The 24,157-nt window shown below is 39.9% G+C and overlaps 1 protein-coding gene across 6 annotated transcripts in view; it reads right to left on the reverse strand.

Moving 5' to 3' along the window:
- Positions 1–24,157, reverse strand: part of Eato (Engulfment ABC Transporter in the ovary) — a 245,032-nt gene that overhangs the window by 174,082 nt on the left and 46,793 nt on the right. For 2 of the 6 annotated variants that reach the window (XM_017638521.1, XM_017638485.1), the window contains exons 4-8: positions 17,595–17,848; positions 17,287–17,512; positions 17,071–17,220; positions 16,844–17,022; positions 16,574–16,784 (exon numbers count right to left, since the gene is read on the reverse strand). In XM_017638521.1, coding sequence (XP_017494010.1) covers positions 16,574–16,784; positions 16,844–17,022; positions 17,071–17,220; positions 17,287–17,512; positions 17,595–17,848 — 1,020 coding nt within the window. The remainder of the gene's footprint in view (positions 1–16,573; positions 16,785–16,843; positions 17,023–17,070; positions 17,221–17,286; positions 17,513–17,594; positions 17,849–24,157) is intronic. The other 4 variants (XM_017638492.1, XM_017638507.1, XM_017638514.1 and 1 more) reach the window with 4 other exon arrangements.

A 24,157-nucleotide genomic window follows, 5' to 3' on the forward strand; every position in this document is an offset into this window, starting at 1 on the left:
TGACCATTTCGAGATTTTTGGGACTTATTTAGGAATTTTGGTACTTTAAGAACTAATTCAGGATTTTTGAGACGTATTTCGGATATTTGGGACTATTTCGGGATGCTCGGAACTATTTTAGGGATTTTTGGGGCCTTCGGCAGTATATCGATTTTTTGGGACTAATTTTGGATTTTTGGAACTTTCGGGATTTTCAGGAGTATTTCGAAATTTTTTGAAATAATTTCGGATTTTTGGGACCATTTCTCCATTTGTGGGACTTTCGAGACCATTGCGAGATTTTTGGGACTTATTTAGAAATTTTGGGACTTTCGGGACTATTTCGGGATGCTCGGAACTATTTTCGGGATTTTTGGGTCTTTCGGGAGTATATCGATTTTTTTGGGACTAATTTTGGATTTTTGGAACTTTCGCGACCTTTTCGGGATTTTCAGGAGTATTTCGAGATTTTTGGGACCTATTTCGGGATTTTTGGAACTTTCGGGACCATTTCTCCATTTGTGGAACTTTCGGGACCATTGCGAGATTTTTGGGACTTATTTAGGAATTTTGGGACTTTGGGAACTAGTTCGGGATTTTTGGGACTTACTTCGGATTTTTGGGGCTATTTCGGGATGCTCGGAACTATTTTCGGGATTTTTGGGGCTTTCGGGAGTATATAGATTTTTTGGGACTAATTTTGGATTTTTGGAACTTTCGGGATTTTCATGAGTATTTCGAGATTTTTGGAAATAAGTTCGGATTTTTGGGACTTTTGGGACTATTTCTCCATTTGTGGGACTTTCGGGACCATTGCGAGATTTTTGGGAATTATTTAGGAATTTTGGGAGTTTGGGAACTAATTCGGGATTTTTGGGACTTACTTCAGACTTTTGGGACTTTCGGGACTATTTCTCCATTCTTGGGATTAATTTAGGAATTTTGGGATTTTGAGAACTAATTTGGGATTTTTGGGACCTATTTTTGGATTTTTGGGACTTTCGGGACTATTTCGGGATTCTCGGAACTAATATCGGGACTGTTGGGACTTTCGGGGTTATTTAGGGATTTTTGGGACTCTCGGGACTATTTCGGGATTAAAGGGAGTAATTTGGGTATTTTTGGGACTTTCGAGACTATTTCCAGATTTTTGGGACTTATTTAAGATTTCTGGAACTTTCGGGTGTATTTCGAGATTGTCGGGAGTAATTTCGGTGTTTTTGGCTGTATTTCGGAATTTTTGGGACTTTCGGGCCGTTTTTTCATTTCTTCGTTTTGGTATATTGGAGTTCGCTGATATTTGCTAGTACATAGTTCCTCTAAATTCTCGCATCACATACGGACAAACATATATTTCGCGCATTGCAATTACCATTTGTTCGCTAGCCATTATTTGCGCACCCCCGCTTCCTAACTCTCATGCAACCTAGGAAACGCTCCTTGGTTCCACAATCATTATGAAGTCATTCAAAATACATATCGATATAGGTCCCGGAAATCCGAAATTGGTCCCAAAAATCCGAAAATAGTTCCCTGAATCCCGAAATAGTCCCGAAAGTCCCAAATATCCGAAATAAGTCCCAGATATCCCGAAATTATTCCAGAGAATCCCGAAAACCCTATAATTCCGAAATAGGTCCCAAAAATCTGGAAATAGTCCCGAAAATCCAAAATTAGTCCCAAAAAAATCGATATACTCCCGAAAGCCCCAAAAATCCCGAAAATAGTTCCGAGCATCCCGACATAGTCCCGATAGTCCCAAAAATCCGAAGTAAGTCCCAAAAATCCCGAATTAGTTCCCAAAGTCCCAAAATTTCTATATAAGCCCCAAATGGAGAAATGGTGCCAAAAATCCGAAATTGTTTCAAAAAATCCCGAAATACTCCTGAAAACCCCGAAATGATCCCGAAAGTTCCAAAAATCCAAAATTAGTCCCAAAAAAATCGATATACTCCCGAAAGCCCCAAAAATCCCGAAAATAGTTCCGAGCATCCCGAAATAGTCCAAATATCCGAAATACGTCTCAAAAATCCTGAATTATCTTAAAGTACCAAAATTCCTAAATAAGTCCCAAAAATCCCGAAATACTCCTGAAAATCCCAAAAGTCCCAAAATCAGTTCCGAGGATCCCGAAATAGGCCCGAAAGTCCCAAAATTCCGAAATACAGCCAAAAATCCCAAAAACCCCGAAATTACTCCCGAAAATCTCGAAATACACCCGAAAGTTCCAAAAATCTTAAATAAGTTCCAAAAATCTGGAAATAGTCTCGAACGTCCCAAAAATATCCAAATTACTCCCTTTAATCCCGAAATAGTCCCGAGAGTCCCAAAAATCCCTAAATAACCCCGAAAGTCCCAACAGTCACGATATTAGTTCCGAGAATCCCGAAATAGTCCCGAAAGTCCCAAAAATCCCAAAGGTCCCGATATCAGTTCCGAGAATCCCGAAATAGGCCCGAAAGTCCCAAAAATCCGAAAATAGGTCCCAAAAATCCCGAATTAAATCTCAAAATCCCAAAATTCCTAATTAATCCCAAGAATGGAGAAATAGTCCCGAAAGTCCCAAAAATCCGAAATTAGTTCCAAAAGTCCCGAAATACTCCTGAAAACCCTGAAATGGTTCCGAAAGTCTCAAAAATCCAAAAAGACCCAAAAAACCGATATACTCCCAAAAGCTCCAAAAGTCCCAAAAATACCGAAATATATTCCGAGAATTATGAAATAGTCCAGAAAGTCCCAAAAATCCTGAAATAGTTCCGAAAGTCCCATAGTTCCTAAATTAGTCCGGAAAATCCCGAAATGATCCCGAAAGTCCCAAAAATCCAAAACAAAGTCCCAAAAATCCCGAAATACGCCCGAAAATCCGAAATTATTCCTGAGAATCCCGAAGTAGTCCAAAATTCCTAAAAATCTGGAAACTGTCCCGAAAGTCCCGAAATTACTCCCGACAATCTCGAAATAGTCCCGAAAGTTCCAAAAATCCTAAATAAGTCCCAGAAATCTGAAAATAGTCCCGAAAGTCCCAAAAATACCTAAATTACTCCCGACAATCACACGAGCCCCAAAAATCCCTAAATAGTCCCGAAAGTCCCAACAGTCCCGAAATTATTCCCGAGAATCCCGAAAACCCCATTAATCCAAAATAAGTTCCAAAAATCTGGAAGTACTCCCAAAAGTCCGATAAAAGTCACAAAATTTCGAAATTAGTCCCGAAAATCCCGATATTAGGTCGGATAATCCCGAAAGTCCCAAAAATCCGGAAACAGTCCCGAAAGTCACAAAAGCTAGAAATTAATCCTAAAAATCCAAAAATAGTGCAAAAGTCCCAACAATTCTGAGAATACCGAAATACTGCCGAAAGGCCCGCTATTAACTCCGAGAATCTCGAAAGTCCCAAAAATTCCAAAACTAGTCCCAAAAATCCCTAAATATTTTGAAAGTCGTTTCGAAAATCCCGAAAATCTTAAACAGTTTCCGGGAATCCCTAAAGAATTACGAAATAGCTTCGAAAATCCCAAAATAGTCCCGAAAACCCCGAAATGGTCTTCTAAATCCTGATTTAGTCTGAAGTATCTCTCAAATCCAGAAAAAGTTCCCAAATTGAGGTGTGGTGAGTTTAGGTGAGGTGTGGTGAGAACGAGTGTGATGAGTTCAACTGTGGTGGGTTAAGATTTGGCGGATTTTGGTGTACCAGTAGGAGGTGTGGTGAGTTTAGGTGAGGTGTGGTGAGTTTGTATGTGGTGAGTTGATTTGAGGAGAGGTGAAGTGAGTTGTGGTAAAGTAAGTTGAGGTGTTAATTCTACTATACAGTATTTAGTTTGAAAGTATTTAGCCATCGACTAAATACCTTGGTACTTTAGTGAAAGTATTTTGCATCCCCAAGGTACCTGAGTACTTTGGACCAGAGTATTTAGCGCCTGCTAAATACTTTCGTTTTTTGTACTTTGGTATCTAGCAGCTCCTAAATACTCAAGTTTTTCTTACTTTAATATCTAATAGCTCCTAAATACCTAAATACTTTTTACTTGAGTATTTAGCAGCTCCTAAATACCTAAGTAAATAGTACTTGGGTATTTAGTCATCTCAAAATACTAAGTATTTGTGTATTTAGTACCCAAAGTGGTACTTTAAGTACAAAAGTATTTAGGTATGCCCATCACTGGTATCGTATCATATCGAAATTCGTGCCCCTATAGACTGAGAGCTGGCTACGTAGGGGAAGGGTAAATTAAAGTAAAGTAGAAATTTTAAGATTTACAGGTTCGGTTGTTACTCGTATAGCGAGAGGCAGGCCGTCAGAACTCTCACTGGAAGTGTAATGTGATAATAGGGGGTTAAACATGCATTTTTTTCCAAAAATAAGTGATGAGGTAAAGTTCTGAAAATTTTCAATATAATCGAAGATAAATAAGTAGGAAACAAATTGTCAGAACGGAAGTGCGGAAGTTCAAGAGTGATCAAAAGGCGCTTACGTTGCAAAAAATTTCGCAACAATTATGTCCCTAGGTCAACTTCTGACAATTTATATACTTATTCTATAATTTAAAATGAAATTACATGCAAATGTCAGAAGTCTAGGTGGAAGAATAACGGAGATATTCCGAATTTTATATCAAATTAAAAATTTGAGCGTTGAGGACTGGTAATTTTTTCTAAAAATAAGACAATATTTTAAAAAATGCCACTGCTTAGGTTTTTGGGCGCGCTAGTCACGAATTTTATGTCAAATTTAAACTTTGAGAGTTGACTGCTGTCAAATTGACAATATTTTTTTTAAATAGTACTGATACAAATTTTAGACACGCTAGTCACGAATTTTACGTCAAATCCAAACGTTGAGAATTGACATCTGTCGAATGGGCTGTCAATTTCTTTAGAAATGTGGAAAAATTTCCAAGAATTAACCTTACTAGGATTTAAGGGTCACTTATCTCGAGTTCTATATAACATTCAAGCTTTTTCGGTTGACAAATGTCAAATAAACTGTTATTTTCAGTTTAATACCATAATATATTTGATTAACAAGGTTAATGATTTATTGTATTCGAGGGAACATATTTAAAATGACTTTATGATCAAATTATTAAATAATAACAGTAATTATTTTTGTCAATGTTATTGTGGCTTATTAACATATTATTTTTAATATTGTTTTTGAGCTTTGTACCACGATTACGTTTATTAGGAAAAATGGAAAAGCAAGATCACCCCATCGCCTCATTAGACTTCTTTTTTCTAGACTTCAGCTGGGATCGAACCTGCGTCATGGATGTACAAAGTCAGAAGCGTTAACCACTGAGCTATGTAATGTTTTAATACACTTTTTATTATTTTGAACGTCTGCTAAAGGTGATCTAGTTAAATAAAAATGGATGCCACACTTTTCGACGCCTGTATGCGCGGCTTTTGTTTTCGTAAATCCTTAAAGGACGCCTTGCATTACTTTTTGGTAAAGGAATGAAGATTCTACTCGGCCCTACTCATTAGTTTTGAAGTTTTTCTTAAAAAATAATCCGTGTTATTAAGGTATTGATAATTTAGCAACAAATTTGTATTATGTAATATTTCATATGAAATGTTATCATGTTTAAGAAGTAACAGCAAACCAGCAATTATCGTTATAGTTGAAAGTTTCCATACACTGAGCCAAAAGTACAATGGTTTTTCAACCAAGTTATTGTTTGGTTTTTTTCATGGTTAATACATCGATTGTAAGAAATATGATTCAAGTTGAACATTTGGAAACCAATTCGTATGTCTGGCTATAGTTGAACGTGCAGAGGTGCTTGCTGTTACTTATTGGCTTCCAGCAGGTTCGAGTACGAATGCCGTCACGACAACACATAATTTTAATGTTTTTTTTTTTTTGTTTTAGGTTTTTCTTTATTACGAAAAAGCATCTGTAAAGTGCATAAGCAAAATAAACGACGAAGAAAATTGCATTCCCACGACAGCCGGTTCTACGTACCGGAATGACTCGGGTTTTACCCGACCAAGGGCTGTGGTGTCGGCGATCTGATCCCGTTTCGGTCGGCGAAATCCCTCACAAGTTGTGCGTCCATAGGGCTACTTCTTCTTCGCATACTTCTGCCTAGGGCTAGCATTGAGTCAAACCCTGGACCAGAAACATATACCTGCGGCGTGTGCCAGAGACGATTACACCACAAATCCACCTCCGTCAGATGCAATACATGCAATGGGTGGAGCCATCTCCGACCAATGCGTACGTGGCCCCTTGCTGCGCCAATCGAGCTGCCTCCACGGCACAACAAAGTCCGCCTGAGCAACTCAACACAAACACAACCGGACCACAACACAATACAATCTACAATACCATAGACACAATAGACCACACCACAGATACAACTGTACCACCACCCACACGCCACCGCCAACAACTCCTAGTTCCTCCGACAATCGGCACGGTATGCCAGTCCAGGATATTCCGTAATGTGTGCAACACCTGCCTTGGCTGGTGTCACTTTAGGGCATGCTCAAGCCTGCGCACCACGCGAGATTGGACGAGGGACTATGAGGGCCCATGCTGTGCTGCTCGGTCGCAACCCTCAGCTGCGACGCCGACCACTAACACCACAGGGCAACAGCCTCAGCAGCAGCAAGCACAGCATGTGGCGGCACGGCAACACACATCACTAGCACCCCACATTCCAATAAGTCTCCGTAGGCACACGAAGATTTCACAATTCAACTATAACGGACTTCAGAGCAAGATCGAGGAGATAACGGTCTTCATGGGTCGGCACGGAATAATTATAGCTGCGGTCCAAGAGACGAAGCTGCACGGCAATTCAACACTGTTGAATTGCGCAGGATACAACGTGCACCGTCGAGATCGCGAGCGAGATAATGGTGGAGGCCTAGCGTTCACCACGCACCACGCCGTGCAGTATCGTCTTATCGAAGCAGACATCGACCGCAGGGATACCATCCTAGAATGTCAGGGAACTGTTATCCGGTCAGGCGATGTCGAGCTCGAAATATTTAACATATACATACCCCCTGCCACCAGCTGCCCTGAAATAGGTGCGCTCCTCAGAGGTGAAAACCGTATGGCAGTTGGTGACTTCAATGCGCACCACGATCTTTGAAGTCTGTCAAACGATCGTAGGGGAACACATTTGGCTGAGCAGATAGATGATTCGACTTTATGCACAATGAACGACGACGCACCCACGAGGATTATGGGCACCTGCTGCAGCTCGCCAGACCTAACAATAGTCAGCGCTGGTCTGATAAACAGCGTATCATGGCGACCTATGCTGACTTTAGCATCAGACCATCTGCCCATAATATTCTCGATTGATAAACCAGCCGACTTTGCTTCCGCGGATCACCGGACCTATGTCAACTTATCTAAAGCTGATTGGAAAGGCTTCGCGGATGTTACTGAAAGCGCAGGGTTGTCACTGTTGTTGTTGTTGTTATAGCGGTTACCAAACCCCGCTCGGGTCGGTTCATCCGTCAACGTTGTCGTCTGTTTCAGTTAAGGGGAGGCCCAGAAAGTGTGCTGGGTGGGGTTCTTAGGGCATGTGAAGAGGTGCCGAGAGTCATGTGGCGACTCTCCACATGCCGGGCATTGGTTGCGCACATCCTCATCAATTCTGCTCAGGTATGAGTTAAGCCTGCTGCAATAGCCAGAGCGAAGTTGGGCTATTTTAGTGCGGGTCTCCCGAGGCAGACAAAGTTCTGTCCCGTCCACATCCGCTGGTTGTATGCCCAGAACGGCATTCACAGGGCGGGAGTCTATATAACTCGAGACTGATTCCCTGTGAATGCCGCTCAGGGCCTGTCGGTAGGATGACGGGTCCAGAGGTTGTTTAATGAACCTCTGGACTTCGTCCGTCAGTTCGTAGCGATGCCTCCTGACGTGCCTTGGCGAGGGCTCTTCTGCAAGGAGCTGTTTTCTGAGATGGCCACGACTGTGGCTCCCCACAAGGAACTGCTTGCAGAGCATTATGTTATGCTCCTTGACTGGGAGCATCTGGGTCTCGTCATGTAGGTGGTGTTGGGCCGTCATCAGGAGGCATCCGGTCGCTGTTCGTAGTGCCGTATTTGGCAGGTCTGTAGCTTCATCCACTGCGCCCTACTAGTCCCCGGCGACCACACGGGCGCTGCATAGTTTAGAACCGGCCGGCCAATTGCCTTGTATGTTGCCAACAACGTTTCTTTATCTTTGCCCCAAGTCCTGCCGGCCCGCGACTTGAGGATATTGTTGCGGCTCTGTACTTTATTGGAAATTGCGGATGTATGCGCCGAGATGGAGAGCAGACTGCCGAAGGTAACTCCGAGAATTTTAGGGTTATTCACCGTCGGTATTGTTACACTATCAACGTGAATACCCAGTTGCAGTCTGACCTCCTTCGTCCAGGTGGTGAATAGGGTTGCCGAGGATTTCGCAGGGGATAGGGCAAGGCTCCTTGCAGTGAAGAAGCGTGAAAGTCCGGCGAGATAACCGTTTACTTTCGAGCACAAGGCATCAATTCCATTCCCAGACGCCATGATCGAACAATCGTCAGCATAAGAGACAATATTGACACCCTCTGGTGGTTGAGGGAGCTTAGAGATGTAATAATTAAACAGAAGCGGGGACAGGACACCACCCTGTGGTACCCCCTGTTTAGTTTTACGTGGCTTGCTGGTTTTGTCTCTGAAAATTACTGACGAATGTCGACCATTCAGGTAATTCGCCAACCACCGTTTGAGTCCTTGTGGGAGAGAGGAGGCCTCTATGTCTTCTAGGAGCGTTGAATGACTGACAGTGTCGAACGCCTTGGACAGGTCCAACGCTACTAGAATAGTTATCTCACAGGGGCGATTTCGGTTAAGGCCACGATATACCTGAGTGTTTATGGCGTTAGGTGCTGTCTGTCTGTTGTACTATGCACTTTACGGAACCCATGCTGATGCTTCGCTGGGGTCAGGTGGTTCGTGAAATACGGGAGTAGCAAGGCATCTAGGAAAGGAGGGTTATCATGCGATAGGACTCTCCTTTGTTGGCTGGTTTCCCCGGTTTTGAGAAGTGGGACCACTCTCCCCATCTTTCATATGTCTGGAATGACGAGAGTGGCCATAGACAAGCTGAGGATCTCCGTTAGGTACGCTTCTCCCGCAGGAGCCAAATTTTTCAGCATCAACATGCATATTCCGTCCGGTCCAATGGCTTTGAAGGCTTTTGCTTTCCCGATGGCCAGCCTTACCTCACCGCTGGAGAAAACAAGGGGCGCACTGGGTTTTGGCATTTCGCGCAGCCTTCTGGTCACTCGACGTTTGGCTTTATCCACGGGAGGATGCAGAATAAACTGCCGACTGACTCGGACCACAATAGCCCAACTGCGCTCTGGTTACTGCAGCAGGTTGAACTCATAACCGAGCAGATTAAGCGAAGATATTCCAAACGAATGCCCGGCATGCGGAGAGTCGCCCCATGACTCACACCACCTCTTCGTATACCCTCTAAACCCCACCAAGCTAACGCCCCTGTCCATATGGACAGACCCCGTAGAGGCTGCACGCTACCTAGGGCTGCCGTAGTGGAGCTTGACGACAACGATTGAGGAACTAACCGATCTGGGCTGGGTTGTTGTAGCCGCTACAACAACAACAACAACGAAGACAATTGATTCAGGTTGAACATTTAAAGGCACATTTATAAAGCGGATGTAGCTGAGTGTGTAGGGATGCTTGCTGTTATTTCCTCAACGTGTTAAAATAATTATAAAAATATTTGTTTTGTATCTCTGAAAAAGCATCTGTGAAGTGCAGACCATAAGCGTGTTCAAACCAAAAAATCGCCAACCAAAAGTTTGGTTACTGTAAACAAAATTGTGGTTAATATTACCAAATCATTATCAACCATGGCATCGTTAATATTAACCAAAAATCACGTTGATACCTTTTCAAGTTTGAATTTGGTAATATTAACCAATTTATGGTTCATTTTTCTCTCAATGTAAAACAAAAAAATTAGAAAGCTATCAACACATGGTGGAATTTATCGGCCAGCTACTCTGCTGCAGATGGTGAGGGCGAGGCTGGGAGCATGGGCGCTCCCCAAGGAGGTGTTCTTTCTCCACTTCTGTGGAACCTGACCGTCAACACGCTCTTGTGTGGAACGGATTGGGGGGAGAGGAAAAGTCATTTCATATTGACGACTTTGCGATCGCTTTAGGGGAAAGTTTCCGCAAACGCTATGCGAGTTGATGCAGCGAACGCTTTGATATGTATCCAAGTTGTCTACCCGCTGTGGCCTAAGCGTCAGCTCAAGTGGAGCTCGTCCTCTTCACGAGAGGGTATAAAATGCCTTCCGTCACTCCACCGGAGCAAAACAGCGTCCGGTTAAGTCTCGCTACAAAAGCCAAATTTCTTGGCGTTATTTTAGATAAGAAGCTAAGCTAGAAGGATAATATAGTTCAGCGTTATGAGAAGGCTTCCGTGGCCTTCTATACTCATAAAAGGACCATAGGCAAGAGATGGGGCCTCAGTCCCCGGATCTGTCAATGGATATTTATAACAGTCGTCAGACCAATCCTCCTGTATGGAGTGATCGTGCGGTGGCCTGCGTTAGATAAAGAGGTCAACCTCAGGCTTCTCATCAAGGTATAAAGGTCCATTATGATCTGCATAAACGGAGCGCTCAGAACCACGTCAAACGATGCTCTGAACGCTATTTTGGATCTTCTGACACTGCATTTGGTAGGAAAGCAGATGGCAGCGCTCGCTGCTCTTTGCTTAAGAGAGGCATCCTAATGGCAACCTGTGGCCCACGGACACTCTTGTATATTAAATGAATTTTGCTTCGCACAGCACAGACCGCTGTGCTTCGATATCGGTTCCGGAAAGCAACTTCAGCACAAGAGTTCCAAGCAAGGAGGAGTGGAAAGAAGACTTCAACACTCCATCTGATAGCATTCACATCTATACAGATGGTTCAAAACTCGACGATAAGGTAGGAGGCGGCGTTTTCTCACGAAACTCTCCTCTAAAAATCTCTTTTAGATTACCGGACTAATGCAGCGTATTCCAAGCTGAAGTTTCAGGTATCATGGAAGCTGCTGAGAAGCTTGGAACCGAAATGATGGGAAGGGACATCTTCGTTTTTAGTGCCAGGCTGTAATCAAAGCTCTTTTACGTTTCACTCAAATATTGCGCTGGACTGCCGCCTATCTCTACAGGAGATAGCCAAGCAGAACAGACTTCACCTTACTTGGGTCCCTGGTCATAGGGACATAGAGGGAAACTGTATGGCAGATGAACTTGCAAGGCAAGGCACGACCCAGATTCTTCCTTGTTATGCCTTTTGCCACTTGCAAGCTGCTACTTAGTGAATTTGTTTATAAACAAGCTGAAGAAGATGGAGTCAAAGTACGCCTTGTCGAATTTCCAGGCAGACTTGGCCTAAATGACACCGTAAGCGGTCACGAAGGGTATACTCTCTTAGAAGAGAGGATATACCTAACGTCGTGGGGCTCTAACGGGGCACTGTCTAATAGGTAACCATGCAGAAAGGCTCGGCGTGCCTTTTCGTAGATGTTGCGTAAGCTGCAAGGACGACGAAGAGGAGGAAACACTTTTGCATCTCTTGTGTAAATGCCCTGCAATGTGCCGAGGCAGGCTGCGTCATCTGGGTTCAACGTTCCTGGCCAACCATAGAGACGTTTCAAATACCGATGCGAGGTGACTGATGAGATTCATAAGCGACACGAAGTGGTTGAATAGGGAGGATAATTGAACGGTGTCAACTGTGGTAACACAATGGGCCTTCTATCTATGGCCTAAGTGTCACGCTAAGGCGGCAGCAACCTCTACCTACCTAACTGTTAGAACGTGCCACGATCGAATTCGTTTAATTAAATGGATTCAACGGCTTTCTCTGCAGATATTATTGCAAATGCTAATCAGTCTTGAGTTCGTTGGACATTTCTGAATAACCCACCCAGAACCCACATGTCGTCAAAACGCCAGCGTTTAATTAAATTTTTTAAACAGGAAAAACCCTATTCAAAAACCTGTAACAATATTCCTAATAATTAATCAAATCTTCCTGTAACTTAAAAAAATAAAACCTGTGCACATCTATGTAGAATCCTAGTTCTTTTGTTTGACTTCTCATTTTGGAAATTCGAAATAACGGTGCAGATGTAATGACCTTAAAAAAAAAAATAGATGGCAACTCTTTTTAAAAATATTATCAGCATATAGTTTTCTTAAAACTCATTCGTTTGACACTAATATTTCGATATTGCATTTATGTTTCTTTCGTATAAGTAAAACAAATTCGACTTTTCGAACAGGTGGCAACCCCTTTAAAAGTATTTTCAAACTAAAATTTTTCGCCTGGCATTGTTACACAAATTTCAATTAACTGATGAATTAAGTTGAACTGAATTTTTTAAGCACATGGCAACTCTCCTAAATACAGTTTGGAAATAAATTATTTTTAAACCCATTTCGATTGATACCCATCTTTTGACAATCCATTTAACTTATTTAATAATTTGAGCTTAATTTAAAAAAAAAAAAACAAATAATGTTCAGCTTAAAGATTTCTTAACACTCGTTCTTTTGATAACCCTATTTTGAAATTTCATGTAACTTATGTATAGTTAAACGAAATACCACTTTCAAAATAGGCGGCAACCATCTTAAAAATTATTTTCAAACTAAAATTTCATATAACTGATGAATTAAGTGGAAATTTATTTTTAAACACGTTGGAATCCTCCTCAATATAGTTCTGCAGTAAAGGATTTTAAACCCATTTCCATTTATAACCATCGGTTAGTAACTCATTTAACTTATTAAGTAATTTTAGTTTAGCCATTTAAACTGGGGCAACCCTCAAAGACATCAAAAATGTTCTAAATTGTCAAATAAAGTATTTCTTGAAGCTCTTTCATTTGACATCCATCGTTAATATTTCATAAAGGTGGCCATCCTATTCAAAATATTTTTAAACTACTACCTTCTTAAACCTCTTTTGCATGACACCCATATAGCGATACCTTATTCAGTTACCAAATTCCTTTAATTAAAATTGAATTACCTTTTTTTAACATTGGGCAACCCTCCTATACGTAGTTAAGCTATAAAGCCTTTTCAAAACCATTTCGATTGATACCCATATTTAATAATTGACTTAACATTTTAATTAATTTGAGCTTAATTTCTTAACAGGTGGCAACTTTTTTCGAAAAAGTAAAACCTTCTTGAACATCCACACCCTAAGCCCAAACGGTGTGGATCTGATGGCATTGATTATTAAATTATTTGAATGCAATTTTTTCTCAGGTGGCAACTCTTTTCGAAAAAATAAAATCGAACGAACGGTGCAGATCTTTTAGGCTGGACAAAAAATGCCTTCGCGTATTATATATAATAGATAATTTGGATTTTACTTTTTACACAGGTGGCAACCCTCCTCAAACTCATAAAATATATTATCAATGTGCAAACTAAGATTTCGTAACACTTTTTTGTTTTATATCGATAATTGAATTAAACTAGACTTTTCGAACAGGTGGCAACCCTATTAAAAATATGTTCAATCTAAAATCTTCTTAAATCTCTTTCGTCTGACACCCATATTGTTATACCTATTTTAATTACCCCATTGCCTTAATTCAAATTGAATTTGATTGTTTAAACAGGTGGCAACCCTCCTACACGCAGTTAAGAAATAAAGTATTTTCAAAACTACTGCGATTGGTACCCAATTAGCAAATATTGATTTAACTTTTTAAAAATTTTACTTGATTTTTAAACAGGTGGCAGCCCTCTTCAAACACTTTAAAAATATTCTAAACGTTCCAACTAAAGATCTCTTAAGATTCATTCACTTGACGTCCATATTTTTATACTTCATATAAATTAGACTTTTCACACAGGTGTCAACCCTCTTCAAAATGTTTACAAACTACTACATACTTAACCTTTACCGTCTGGCACAAATACATATTTCTATTACCTAATTCCCCCAACTGAAACTGAATTTGATTTTTTTAACAGGTGGCAACCCTCATAAAGTTAAGTTAAGAAACAAACATTTTCAAAACTATTTCCATTTATGCCCATTTTTTAATAATTGGTTTAGCTTTGAAAATAATTTGAACTTAAATTTTTTAAATGGTGGCAACTCTTTTCGAAAAAGTCAAACCTTATTGCACACCTACTTTCAGAGCCCTTTGATTTGGCACCTCACTTTTGAAAATCGAACGAATGGTGTGGATCTAATGACATTGATTATTAAATTATTTGAATGCAATTTTTTATCAGGTGGCAACTCCTTTCGAAAAAATAAAGCTTTATTGCACATCTACAGGCCAAGCGCTTTAATTTTGCACCCCACTTTTGAAAATCGAGCGAACGGTGNAATGTTCTAAATTGTCAAATAAAGTATTTCTTGAAGCTCTTTCATTTGACATCCATCGTTAATATTTCATAAAGGTGGCCATCCTATTCAAAATATTTTTAAACTACTACCTTCTTAAACCTCTTTTGCATGACACCCATATAGCGATACCTTATTCAGTTACCAAATTCCTTTAATTAAAATTGAATTACCTTTTTTTAACATTGGGCAACCCTCCTATACGTAGTTAAGCTATAAAGCCTTTTCAAAACCATTTCGATTGATACCCATATTTAATAATTGACTTAACATTTTAATTAATTTGAGCTTAATTTCTTAACAGGTGGCAACTTTTTTCGAAAAAGTAAAACCTTCTTGAACATCCACACCCTAAGCCCAAACGGTGTGGATCTGATGGCATTGATTATTAAATTATTTGAATGCAATTTTTTCTCAGGTGGCAACTCTTTTCGAAAAAATAAAATCGAACGAACGGTGCAGATCTTTTAGGCTGGACAAAAAATGCCTTCGCGTATTATATATAATAGATAATTTGGATTTTACTTTTTACACAGGTGGCAACCCTCCTCAAACTCATAAAATATATTATCAATGTGCAAACTAAGATTTCGTAACACTTTTTTGTTTTATATCGATAATTGAATTAAACTAGACTTTTCGAACAGGTGGCAACCCTATTAAAAATATGTTCAATCTAAAATCTTCTTAAATCTCTTTCGTCTGACACCCATATTGTTATACCTATTTTAATTACCCCATTGCCTTAATTCAAATTGAATTTGATTGTTTAAACAGGTGGCAACCCTCCTACACGCAGTTAAGAAATAAAGTATTTTCAAAACTACTGCGATTGGTACCCAATTAGCAAATATTGATTTAACTTTTTAAAAATTTTACTTGATTTTTAAACAGGTGGCAGCCCTCTTCAAACACTTTAAAAATATTCTAAACGTTCCAACTAAAGATCTCTTAAGATTCATTCACTTGACGTCCATATTTTTATACTTCATATAAATTAGACTTTTCACACAGGTGTCAACCCTCTTCAAAATGTTTACAAACTACTACATACTTAACCTTTACCGTCTGGCACAAATACATATTTCTATTACCTAATTCCCCCAACTGAAACTGAATTTGATTTTTTTAACAGGTGGCAACCCTCATAAAGTTAAGTTAAGAAACAAACATTTTCAAAACTATTTCCATTTATGCCCATTTTTTAATAATTGGTTTAGCTTTGAAAATAATTTGAACTTAAATTTTTTAAATGGTGGCAACTCTTTTCGAAAAAGTCAAACCTTATTGCACACCTACTTTCAGAGCCCTTTGATTTGGCACCTCACTTTTGAAAATCGAACGAATGGTGTGGATCTAATGACATTGATTATTAAATTATTTGAATGCAATTTTTTATCAGGTGGCAACTCCTTTCGAAAAAATAAAGCTTTATTGCACATCTACAGGCCAAGCGCTTTAATTTTGCACCCCACTTTTGAAAATCGAGCGAACGGTGCAGATCTTTTATGAGGAACAAAAAATGCCTTCGCGTATTATTTTGAACTGAATTTCTTAACAGGTGGCAACGTTTTTCGAAAAGGTAAAACCTTTTTGAACATCCACACTCTAAGCCCTTTAATTTGGTACCTCACTTTTGAAAATCAAACGGACAATACGGATCTGAGGGCATTGATTAGCAAATAACTTGAGTTTAATTATTTAACAGGTGGCAACTCTTTTCGAAAAAATAAAACCTTGCTGCACATCTACAGGCCAAGCGCTTTAATTTGACACCCCAATTTTGAAAATCGAGCGAACGGCAGATGTTTTAGGCTGCACAAAAAATGCCTTCGCGTATTATATATAATAGATAGATAGCTTTATTCCCGTTGATTTATCACAGTTTCCAAATATGCCTTTTTCACGTAAAACATGGCCCCTCCTGCCACTGTGCGCCGTTGAAATTATACAATCCGTAATTGCAATGGGCTTCCTATGTACTTAGTTAACACTTTCTTACTTTGCACGGCAGTATACTACGATATTCTTATTATTAATTTTCTCATCTAAGTTTTACATCAGGAAAAATAAATTGTCCATGAGGGTGGTAGGGGCCCACATTCTAAATTCACCCGAGCCCGGATTTCCTCTCTAAGGCCCTGAATATATGTATATGTATAGTTTTTATACGTAAGTAAAACTTACCCATTATCATGTTCAGAGTCGTAGTTTTGCCTACTCCGTTATGCCCAAGAAGGACAGTTATTTGTTTGTTCTTAATCGCCATATTCAAACCGTCAGATATTATCCGCCTTGGGTTTTTAAACACTTTTTTAAGATCTTGAATTATTATAGCATTTGTTCCGATTTTACTAGTCGTATACTCGGTGCTAGGTTTATTTCTCTTCCACAGTGACTAAAAGTAAAAATATTATAATTTATTGGTATTCATGCAAACAAATTTAATAAACTTGCCATGATGGGAAAGAGGTATGATTTTTTCAAACTTCCTGGTCCAGGAAAAATATACGACAAGTAGTTATATAGTAAAGCATAAATTAAGCACTGGCCAATTAAAATGCTATAAACCGTCATTACTGTGAATGATGATTCCGTTATGTATATATGAAGCACTTTTTGATTAACTTCGCGATCTAAAACAAGATTATTATATACTAGTTCGGAATTTAAAAACAATTTACATTTGTTAGTGAAAATTTGAAAATTTTTAATGCCCTCCATGAAAGTTTTTGTGCTAAAAATATTTGCTAGAGTTGAAACTCCTCCTTTTGAAAAATACAAAATGTACGGCATAACCAGCAGTAAGAGTCCGCCGACTTTAGCATGAAATACTATAAGGAATGAATGAATGAAGATATGATCTAAATTTATTAGTCCAAATTTAGGCGCAAACTCACCTGAGTGGAAAAATACAGTTATTAAATACGTGTAAGACATGGCTGAAAGGATATATAGAGTAAAAAGCATAATTATGTATCCGATTGGGACAGTCACACTGAAAGCCTGATAAATCCCACCGGCGATAAGGACGACTGTTGTAAATAGTGCATACAGCAATAATCTAATCACGAAAAAACCAAAACCATTTAAAAAATTCATGGGTGTTGCTATGGCTAAGAATTCCTTGAATGGTCAATTTATGGAAAATAAAGGAAATCGCAAATTTAATAATCTAATTTTAAATATTTACTATGATGCTCCTTACCTTAATTCCGTTTTGTTTTTCTTCCACGAGGGGTACAAGGAACGTGCTGAGCAATAAAACATTGAATAGAATTGAGTACAATGAACCAAACCAAATAATACGTTGTGAATCTATTGTCTCTTGTGCAATCATAGGCATCGAAGCGATTTCGAAGTCGAAGTTAATGGTGGTGCCCGGGTTATGAATTGTTATGAATGCCTTATCGATTAAGTGTTGCAATGTAATAAAACCCGATCGAATATAGTCATCATCGTCTAAAAAATATAAGATATTTCTTAGAAATGCGAAAAGCTATTTTGAGGCACATCATAACTGTGTTCTGGAAAAGGGACTGGGCGGAATATAATTGTCCACAACAAAACTGATATGTTTTGAAATATTTGTAGATTTTCAAAAACTAAAGCACAAGGCGAATTCATATAAGGTGGTGTTACTAGAACGGCTGATTTCAAGGCGAATTGTACTCATTGTTAAAACGATGTGTTTGTTGTACATTTGTTCGTGTTCTGATTGTCACTATGCGTATAATTTGTTCGGGTAAATTTTGTTTTTGTGCTGCCGCTATCACCTTACTTATATGAATTCGCCTTGCTAAAGTATTTTATTTTTAGAATTAACAAATTCATATAAAATAGTAGAAAACAATAACTCTTATTTTTATAAAAAGGAGTGTTTGACACCCACACAGCTGCTGAATATCACTTTCTTTTAAAGTCTTGGACGACCGGGCAAGAAGGAATTTCCTTAGAAATTTCATCACTTTTTTACGTCTCGTAATCCATTGTGCAGGAAACGAATTTCTCAAACAAGTTCTTTTCAGCAGTTTAACTAGATCTTTTGTGGTCTTGTTCTTAACAGCTTTTATCTGGAACTTTTTCCACCTGTAGGTCTTCAGCCCAGCACATTTCTTAGTTCTACGCCCAAAAGATTCTTATAAGTCAACCATACTCCCTTAGGTAATTTTTTAAAAAAGCTTGTGTAATATTCTAGTAATATTTTCTGGCTATTTCAATCCTCTTGTCATTTGCGCGTTAAATAGCTTTTAACTAAACGAAAGGATAATCATTGTGTTCTGACATTTAATTTTATTTATGGGACTCTGCAGCAAGTGCCGATATAGAAATACTCTAATACGCTAAGGTCTGCGGTGCAGCTCAGCATAAACCTCCGCCTTTGCGTGATGCTTTTCGGCTGCGTAGTGCAAAAAGTAATGGGCAGAAAAGCAGCAACAACTGCCCTATTGTTGTTAAGCTGTTCTCTGCACATGGTCACAATTAGCTCTTAAAATCTATTGCTGTGTTCTGTAAAACCAAAAAGAGATCCCTAGCGCTCTCCGATGCTGGATTGCCTGGTTATGGATCAGTTTTTCTACATGAGAGTTTGCCTAAAATGCTGCGTGAAGTGATGTCGTATGCGTCGTAGCTTAGGCGGTGAGAAGCAGGGCCGAGGTTAACGCTCTTATTAGCACAATGCAAAAATAATTATGTATATGTTCGTTTTAAAATCGTATTTTTTATTGTGGTTATGATTACGCCAGCTTAGAAGTTAAGTTAGTTGTATGCTTGTTCTCTTTCTTCCTATGCCAAATACTCTTGATTAGTTATTTGTTTACTGTTTTATTTCTATGCTTTAAACAATTTTTCTTTGTTTCCTTGATTTCGGTCTATCAAAGTGTATGTTATTTTCGCTTGTTCTCAATTTGCTCTGTTCTCTTGCTTACGTTGATTTTTTGCAATCACATACATTTATGTTTTGAAGTCTTTTTGTTTTGCCTACGCTTTGTGGTTACTCATTTTTCAGCTGATGGATTTAAACCAATAGCAAATCTGCCGGCAGCATTGATGAAAACCATAAAATTTTAGTAAGTATTTTGTGCAAACAGTCTAGTTGCCTCAAAATTGTGCATTTTAATGCGCGAAGCCTTAACGGTGACAAAATGGACTACGTTAGGAATGTCTTTGGGGGATCGGGCGTTGATGTTATCTGTGTCACAGAAACATGGTTCAATGCTAACATTCCTGACTATTATTATGGAATCCCACACTATACTCTTATACGTAACGATCGAACAACAAAAAGAGGGGTAGGTGTTGCAATATATTACAGATCTACCTTAAAAATTAAACTTCTAGCTAAAACGAATAACCCTGAAACGGAATTTATTATTTCTGAAATTTCAGACGGTATAACAAAAGTACTAGTGTCCTGTGTGTATGTATAATCCTCATAGGTGTTGTATGTTAGATTCGTTTTTTGTTATCAGTTTTTTTAATTGAATATGAATATTATGTTATATGTGATGATTTTAATGTTAACCTGCTGTTAAACGACTTGTATGCTATTAAACTAAATACTTGACCACGTATCCGCTGCTGGTCTTGCTGTAGTCACCCAGTTCTTACCAACAACGTACGCCAACAATTCGAAACTTAGCTTGCTACACCTGGTTATTACGTCTAATCTTGACCATATTCTTAAATTTGACCAAATGTTTTTTTGTCTCTGAGCATGACCTAATATTTTGTGCATTAGATGTGTCGTTGAATTGTCCTGCTGATAGTGTTATTTTCATGTATCGTGATCTGAGGTATGTTACTGATCTGTTCGTTGATTTGTCAAATGTTAACTGGGATAGCTGTTGACTTGACTTTTTAAATAAAACCCTCTCTGAATTATTTGAGGATCATGTCCCTGTCCGCATTGTTAGGGCTATGAATACCTCCTGTCCTTGGTACACTAATAAGGTCAGCTCAGCTATAAAAACTATAAATAAATTGTATGCAAAATGGAGAAGAACCAACTCTGACGTTGCTTGGTCACAATACAAGGCTGCAAGAAATAAAGCTACTGTCATTACAAGAAATGCAAAGCGTTGTACTTTAGTTATAAATTGAACCCGTCACTATCATAAGATTTATGGCGCAATTTGAAATACCTAAATGTGCATGAAAAACCTAAGTCTGATTGTAAAATTGACCCAAACACACTCAATGACTATTTTATTAGTGTCAGCAGAAACAGCAAAAGTGCTCCAACTGAAATTTTCACTAGCAATTTTGCTTTAAAAGAAGAGTTTCGATTTGACGGAGTAAGTGAATCAGAAGTTTTGAAATCTGTGATGGGGTTCGAGTCTAAAGCCATTGGAGAGGATGCGATATCTTTGAAGTTTGTGAAACTTGTGCTGCCTTTTATTCTGAGAACTCTAACACATGTCATTAACCACTGTTTCACAACTTCATGTTTTCCAACAGAATGGAAAAAGGCTGCCATTATTCCTGTAGCCCAAAAAGAGCGCTGCTACTAATCCTAGAGACTACAGACCTTTAAGCATTTTACCAGCATTCTCAAAAGTGTGCGAATCGTTGATGGCAGGGCAAATTTCCTCATTTGTACAAAAAATTATAATTTATTATCGCCATTGCAGTCAGGGTTTAGACCATGTCATAGCTGCTCTACGGCTATGTTGAAAATACTTGACGATATACGGATACAGTTTGACAATGGTGACCTATCTCTTCTTTGCCTTCTGGATTTTTCTAAGGCATTTGACTTGGTGAATCATGACCTGCTTTGCAAATAACTTAATCACCACTTTGGTTTTTCTGATAGCTTATGATCAGCAACCTTGCAGGAAGAACTCAAAAGGTAATGTGCAAGACTGGCTCCTCCACATCTACACTTGTTGGCTCGGGTGTTGTTAATTCTATGTTGAGCTGTTCTTCTAGGATGCTGCATTTTTGAATACCTATCGGCTAGAAATTGTATATTTATGTATAAGCTTATAGAATTCAAAACTCAAAAATACCTTTTTGAAAAAATCAACAAGATCTAATCGGAATCATAGTCTGATTATCCCCAAATATTCCTACTTGTCTTCAGCTAGGCTGCTCTCTTAATGCTGTAAGGCTCTGTAACTCAATTCATGAATCCGTAAAAGCAGCGATAAACCGGAGTGATTTCAAAAATGTATTGCATAATTACTTTAAATCTGCACAATGAATGTGGTTGCGATTAAACTGTTATCATTTCTCTGTCTCTGTCACTTCTACTATTTAACCAAATTTTGCATGTTCGTATTTATATGTCTGACCTTTTATTATATCTAGCCTTAAGTTTTAAGTCCTAATTTTAATTTTAATTAAAAATACAAATATTAACATTTTTGTTGCTATTTGATATATTTTTAGTTTTAAGTTTACTTTGTACAAACATTGAAGTTTACAACCTGGTGTTGATGTATTATAAAAGGCTCAAAAGTCTTATAGAGCCAGCCTCATTTCTTAAATAAATATGTTAAAATATTATGATATCGATGTCATCGCCATAAGCCAGCAATTGCACGCTCTTGTCGTAAATTGTTCCTGAGCGGTTCAGTTCTGCAGCTCTTGTTATCTTCTCCAACATCAGATTAAAGAAGTCAGAAGAAGAAGCCCTGTCTGAAACCCCGTTTAGTGGCGAACGGCTCGGAGAGGGATTTCTCAATTCTGACGGAGCTGGTGGGATTGCTCAACGCCATTTTACACAGCCGANAGAAGAAGCCCTGTCTGAAACCCCGTTTAGTGGCGAACGGCTCGGAGAGGTATTTCTCAATTCTGACGGAGCTGGTGGTATTGCTCAACGTCATTTTACACAGCCGTATGAGTTTTGAGGGGATGCCAAATTCAGACATAGCGGCGTATAGGCAACTCCTTTTAGTGCTGTCAAAAGCGGCTTTAAAGTCGACAAATAGGTGGTGAGCGTCGATCCTTTTCTCGCGGGTCTTTTCCAAGATTTTTCGTATTAATACCTGGTCAATGGTGGATTTTCCAGGTCTAAATCCACACTGATAAGGCCCAATCAGTTCATTGACGGTGGGCTTCAGTCTTTCACACAATACGCTCGATAAGACCTTGTACCCTATCCTTAGAAGGCTGATCACCTTTCGGCGGGGTCACCTTTCTTGTGGATTGGACAGAGCACACTTTAATTCCAATCGTCGGGCATGCGTTCATCTGANTGGCGCGAATGGCGGGGTCACCTTTCTTGTGGATTGGGCAGAGCACACTTAAATTCCAGTCGTCGGGCATGCGTTCATCTGACCATATTCTGCACAAGAGTTGATGCATGCACCTTATCAACTCCTCGCCGCCGTACTTGAATAGCTCAGCTGGCAGGCTGTCAGCTCCAGCAGCGTTGTTGTTTTTCAGCCGCGTTATTGCTATTCGTACCTCGTCATAATCAGGCGATGGAACGTCGATTCCGTCATCATCGACTGCGGGCTCGGGTTTTTCTTCTCCACAACTTTCCGTGCTGCTACCATTCAATAGGGCGGAAAAGTATTCCCTCCATAATTTAGGTACGCTCTGAACATCGGTTACTAGGTCGCCATTGTTGTTTTTAGAGGAGTACGCCCTGGTCTTGAAACCTTCCGTAAGTCGCCTAACTCTTCGCACTCACGTATTTCGGCCTCTCTCTTCTTATTGCGGCAAATACGTCTCGCTTCCCTATAGCGGTCCCTCATAGCGCGCGTTGCGCCCGATCGCAGCGTGGGCCTGCAGGCGGCATCTTTTTTCTCTGCAGCTGCACCAGTTGTTCTTTCGGGCTCGCTGAAATCCGACTACNTGCCTCTATTTCGGCCTCTCTCTTCTTATTGCGGCAAATACGTCTCGCTTCCCTATAGCGGTCCCTCATAGCGCGCGTTGCGCCCGATCGCAGCGTGGGCCTGCAGGCGGCATCTTTTTTCTCTGCAGCTTCCTGACACTCCTCATCGTACCAGTTGTTCTTTCGGGCTCGCTGAAATCCGACTACTTCTTCGGCGGCGGTACTTAATGAGCGGGAAATGTGGTTCCACTGCTCGCATATGTCGGTTTGTTGAAGAGTGCTCTCTGAGAGCAGGTGTGAGAGTCGAGTAGCGAAAGCGCTGGCTGTCTGTTGTGATTGCAGCTTTTCGACGTTAAGCTTTCCTTGCATATTTGGGCGCACATTTTTTTCTGAGCAGAGGCGGGTGCGTATCTTGGCTGCAACAAGATAGTGGTCCGAGTCGATGTTTGGGCCTCGGAGTGTGCGTACGTCTAAAACACTGGAAGCGTGCCTTCCGTCTATCACCACATGATCGATTTGGTTTCTCGTTTTTCGATCCGGAGACAGCCAGGTAGCTTGATGGATCTTTTTATGCTTGAACCTAGTACTGCATACTACCATGTTTCGGGCCCCGGCGAAGTCGATCAGCCTCAATCCGTTGTCGGACGTTTCGTCGTGGAGGCTCAATTTTCCGACGATGGGTCCAAAGATCCCTTGCTTGCCCACCCTGGCATTGAAGTCACCAAGCACGATTCTGTTATCATGACGGGGGCAGCGCTCGTACGTGCACTCCAAGCGCTCATCTTTCTCTTCCGTCGGGGCATGGGCGCAGATGAGCTAGATGTTGAAGAATCTCGCTTTGATGCAGATTGTGGCTAGATGCTCGTCCACCGGGGTGAACGACAATACTCGGTGACCGAGTGTCTCTCCCACCACAAATCCAATTCCGAATTTGCGCTCCTTTACATCGCAGCTGTAGTAGACGTCGCAAGGCCCCAGACATT

Source organism: Rhagoletis zephyria, unplaced genomic scaffold, assembly GCF_001687245.7.
Source record: "Rhagoletis zephyria isolate East Lansing unplaced genomic scaffold, Rhagoletis_zephyria_1.1 Rzeph_scaffold_00143, whole genome shotgun sequence".
NCBI lineage: Eukaryota > Metazoa > Arthropoda > Insecta > Diptera > Tephritidae > Rhagoletis > Rhagoletis zephyria.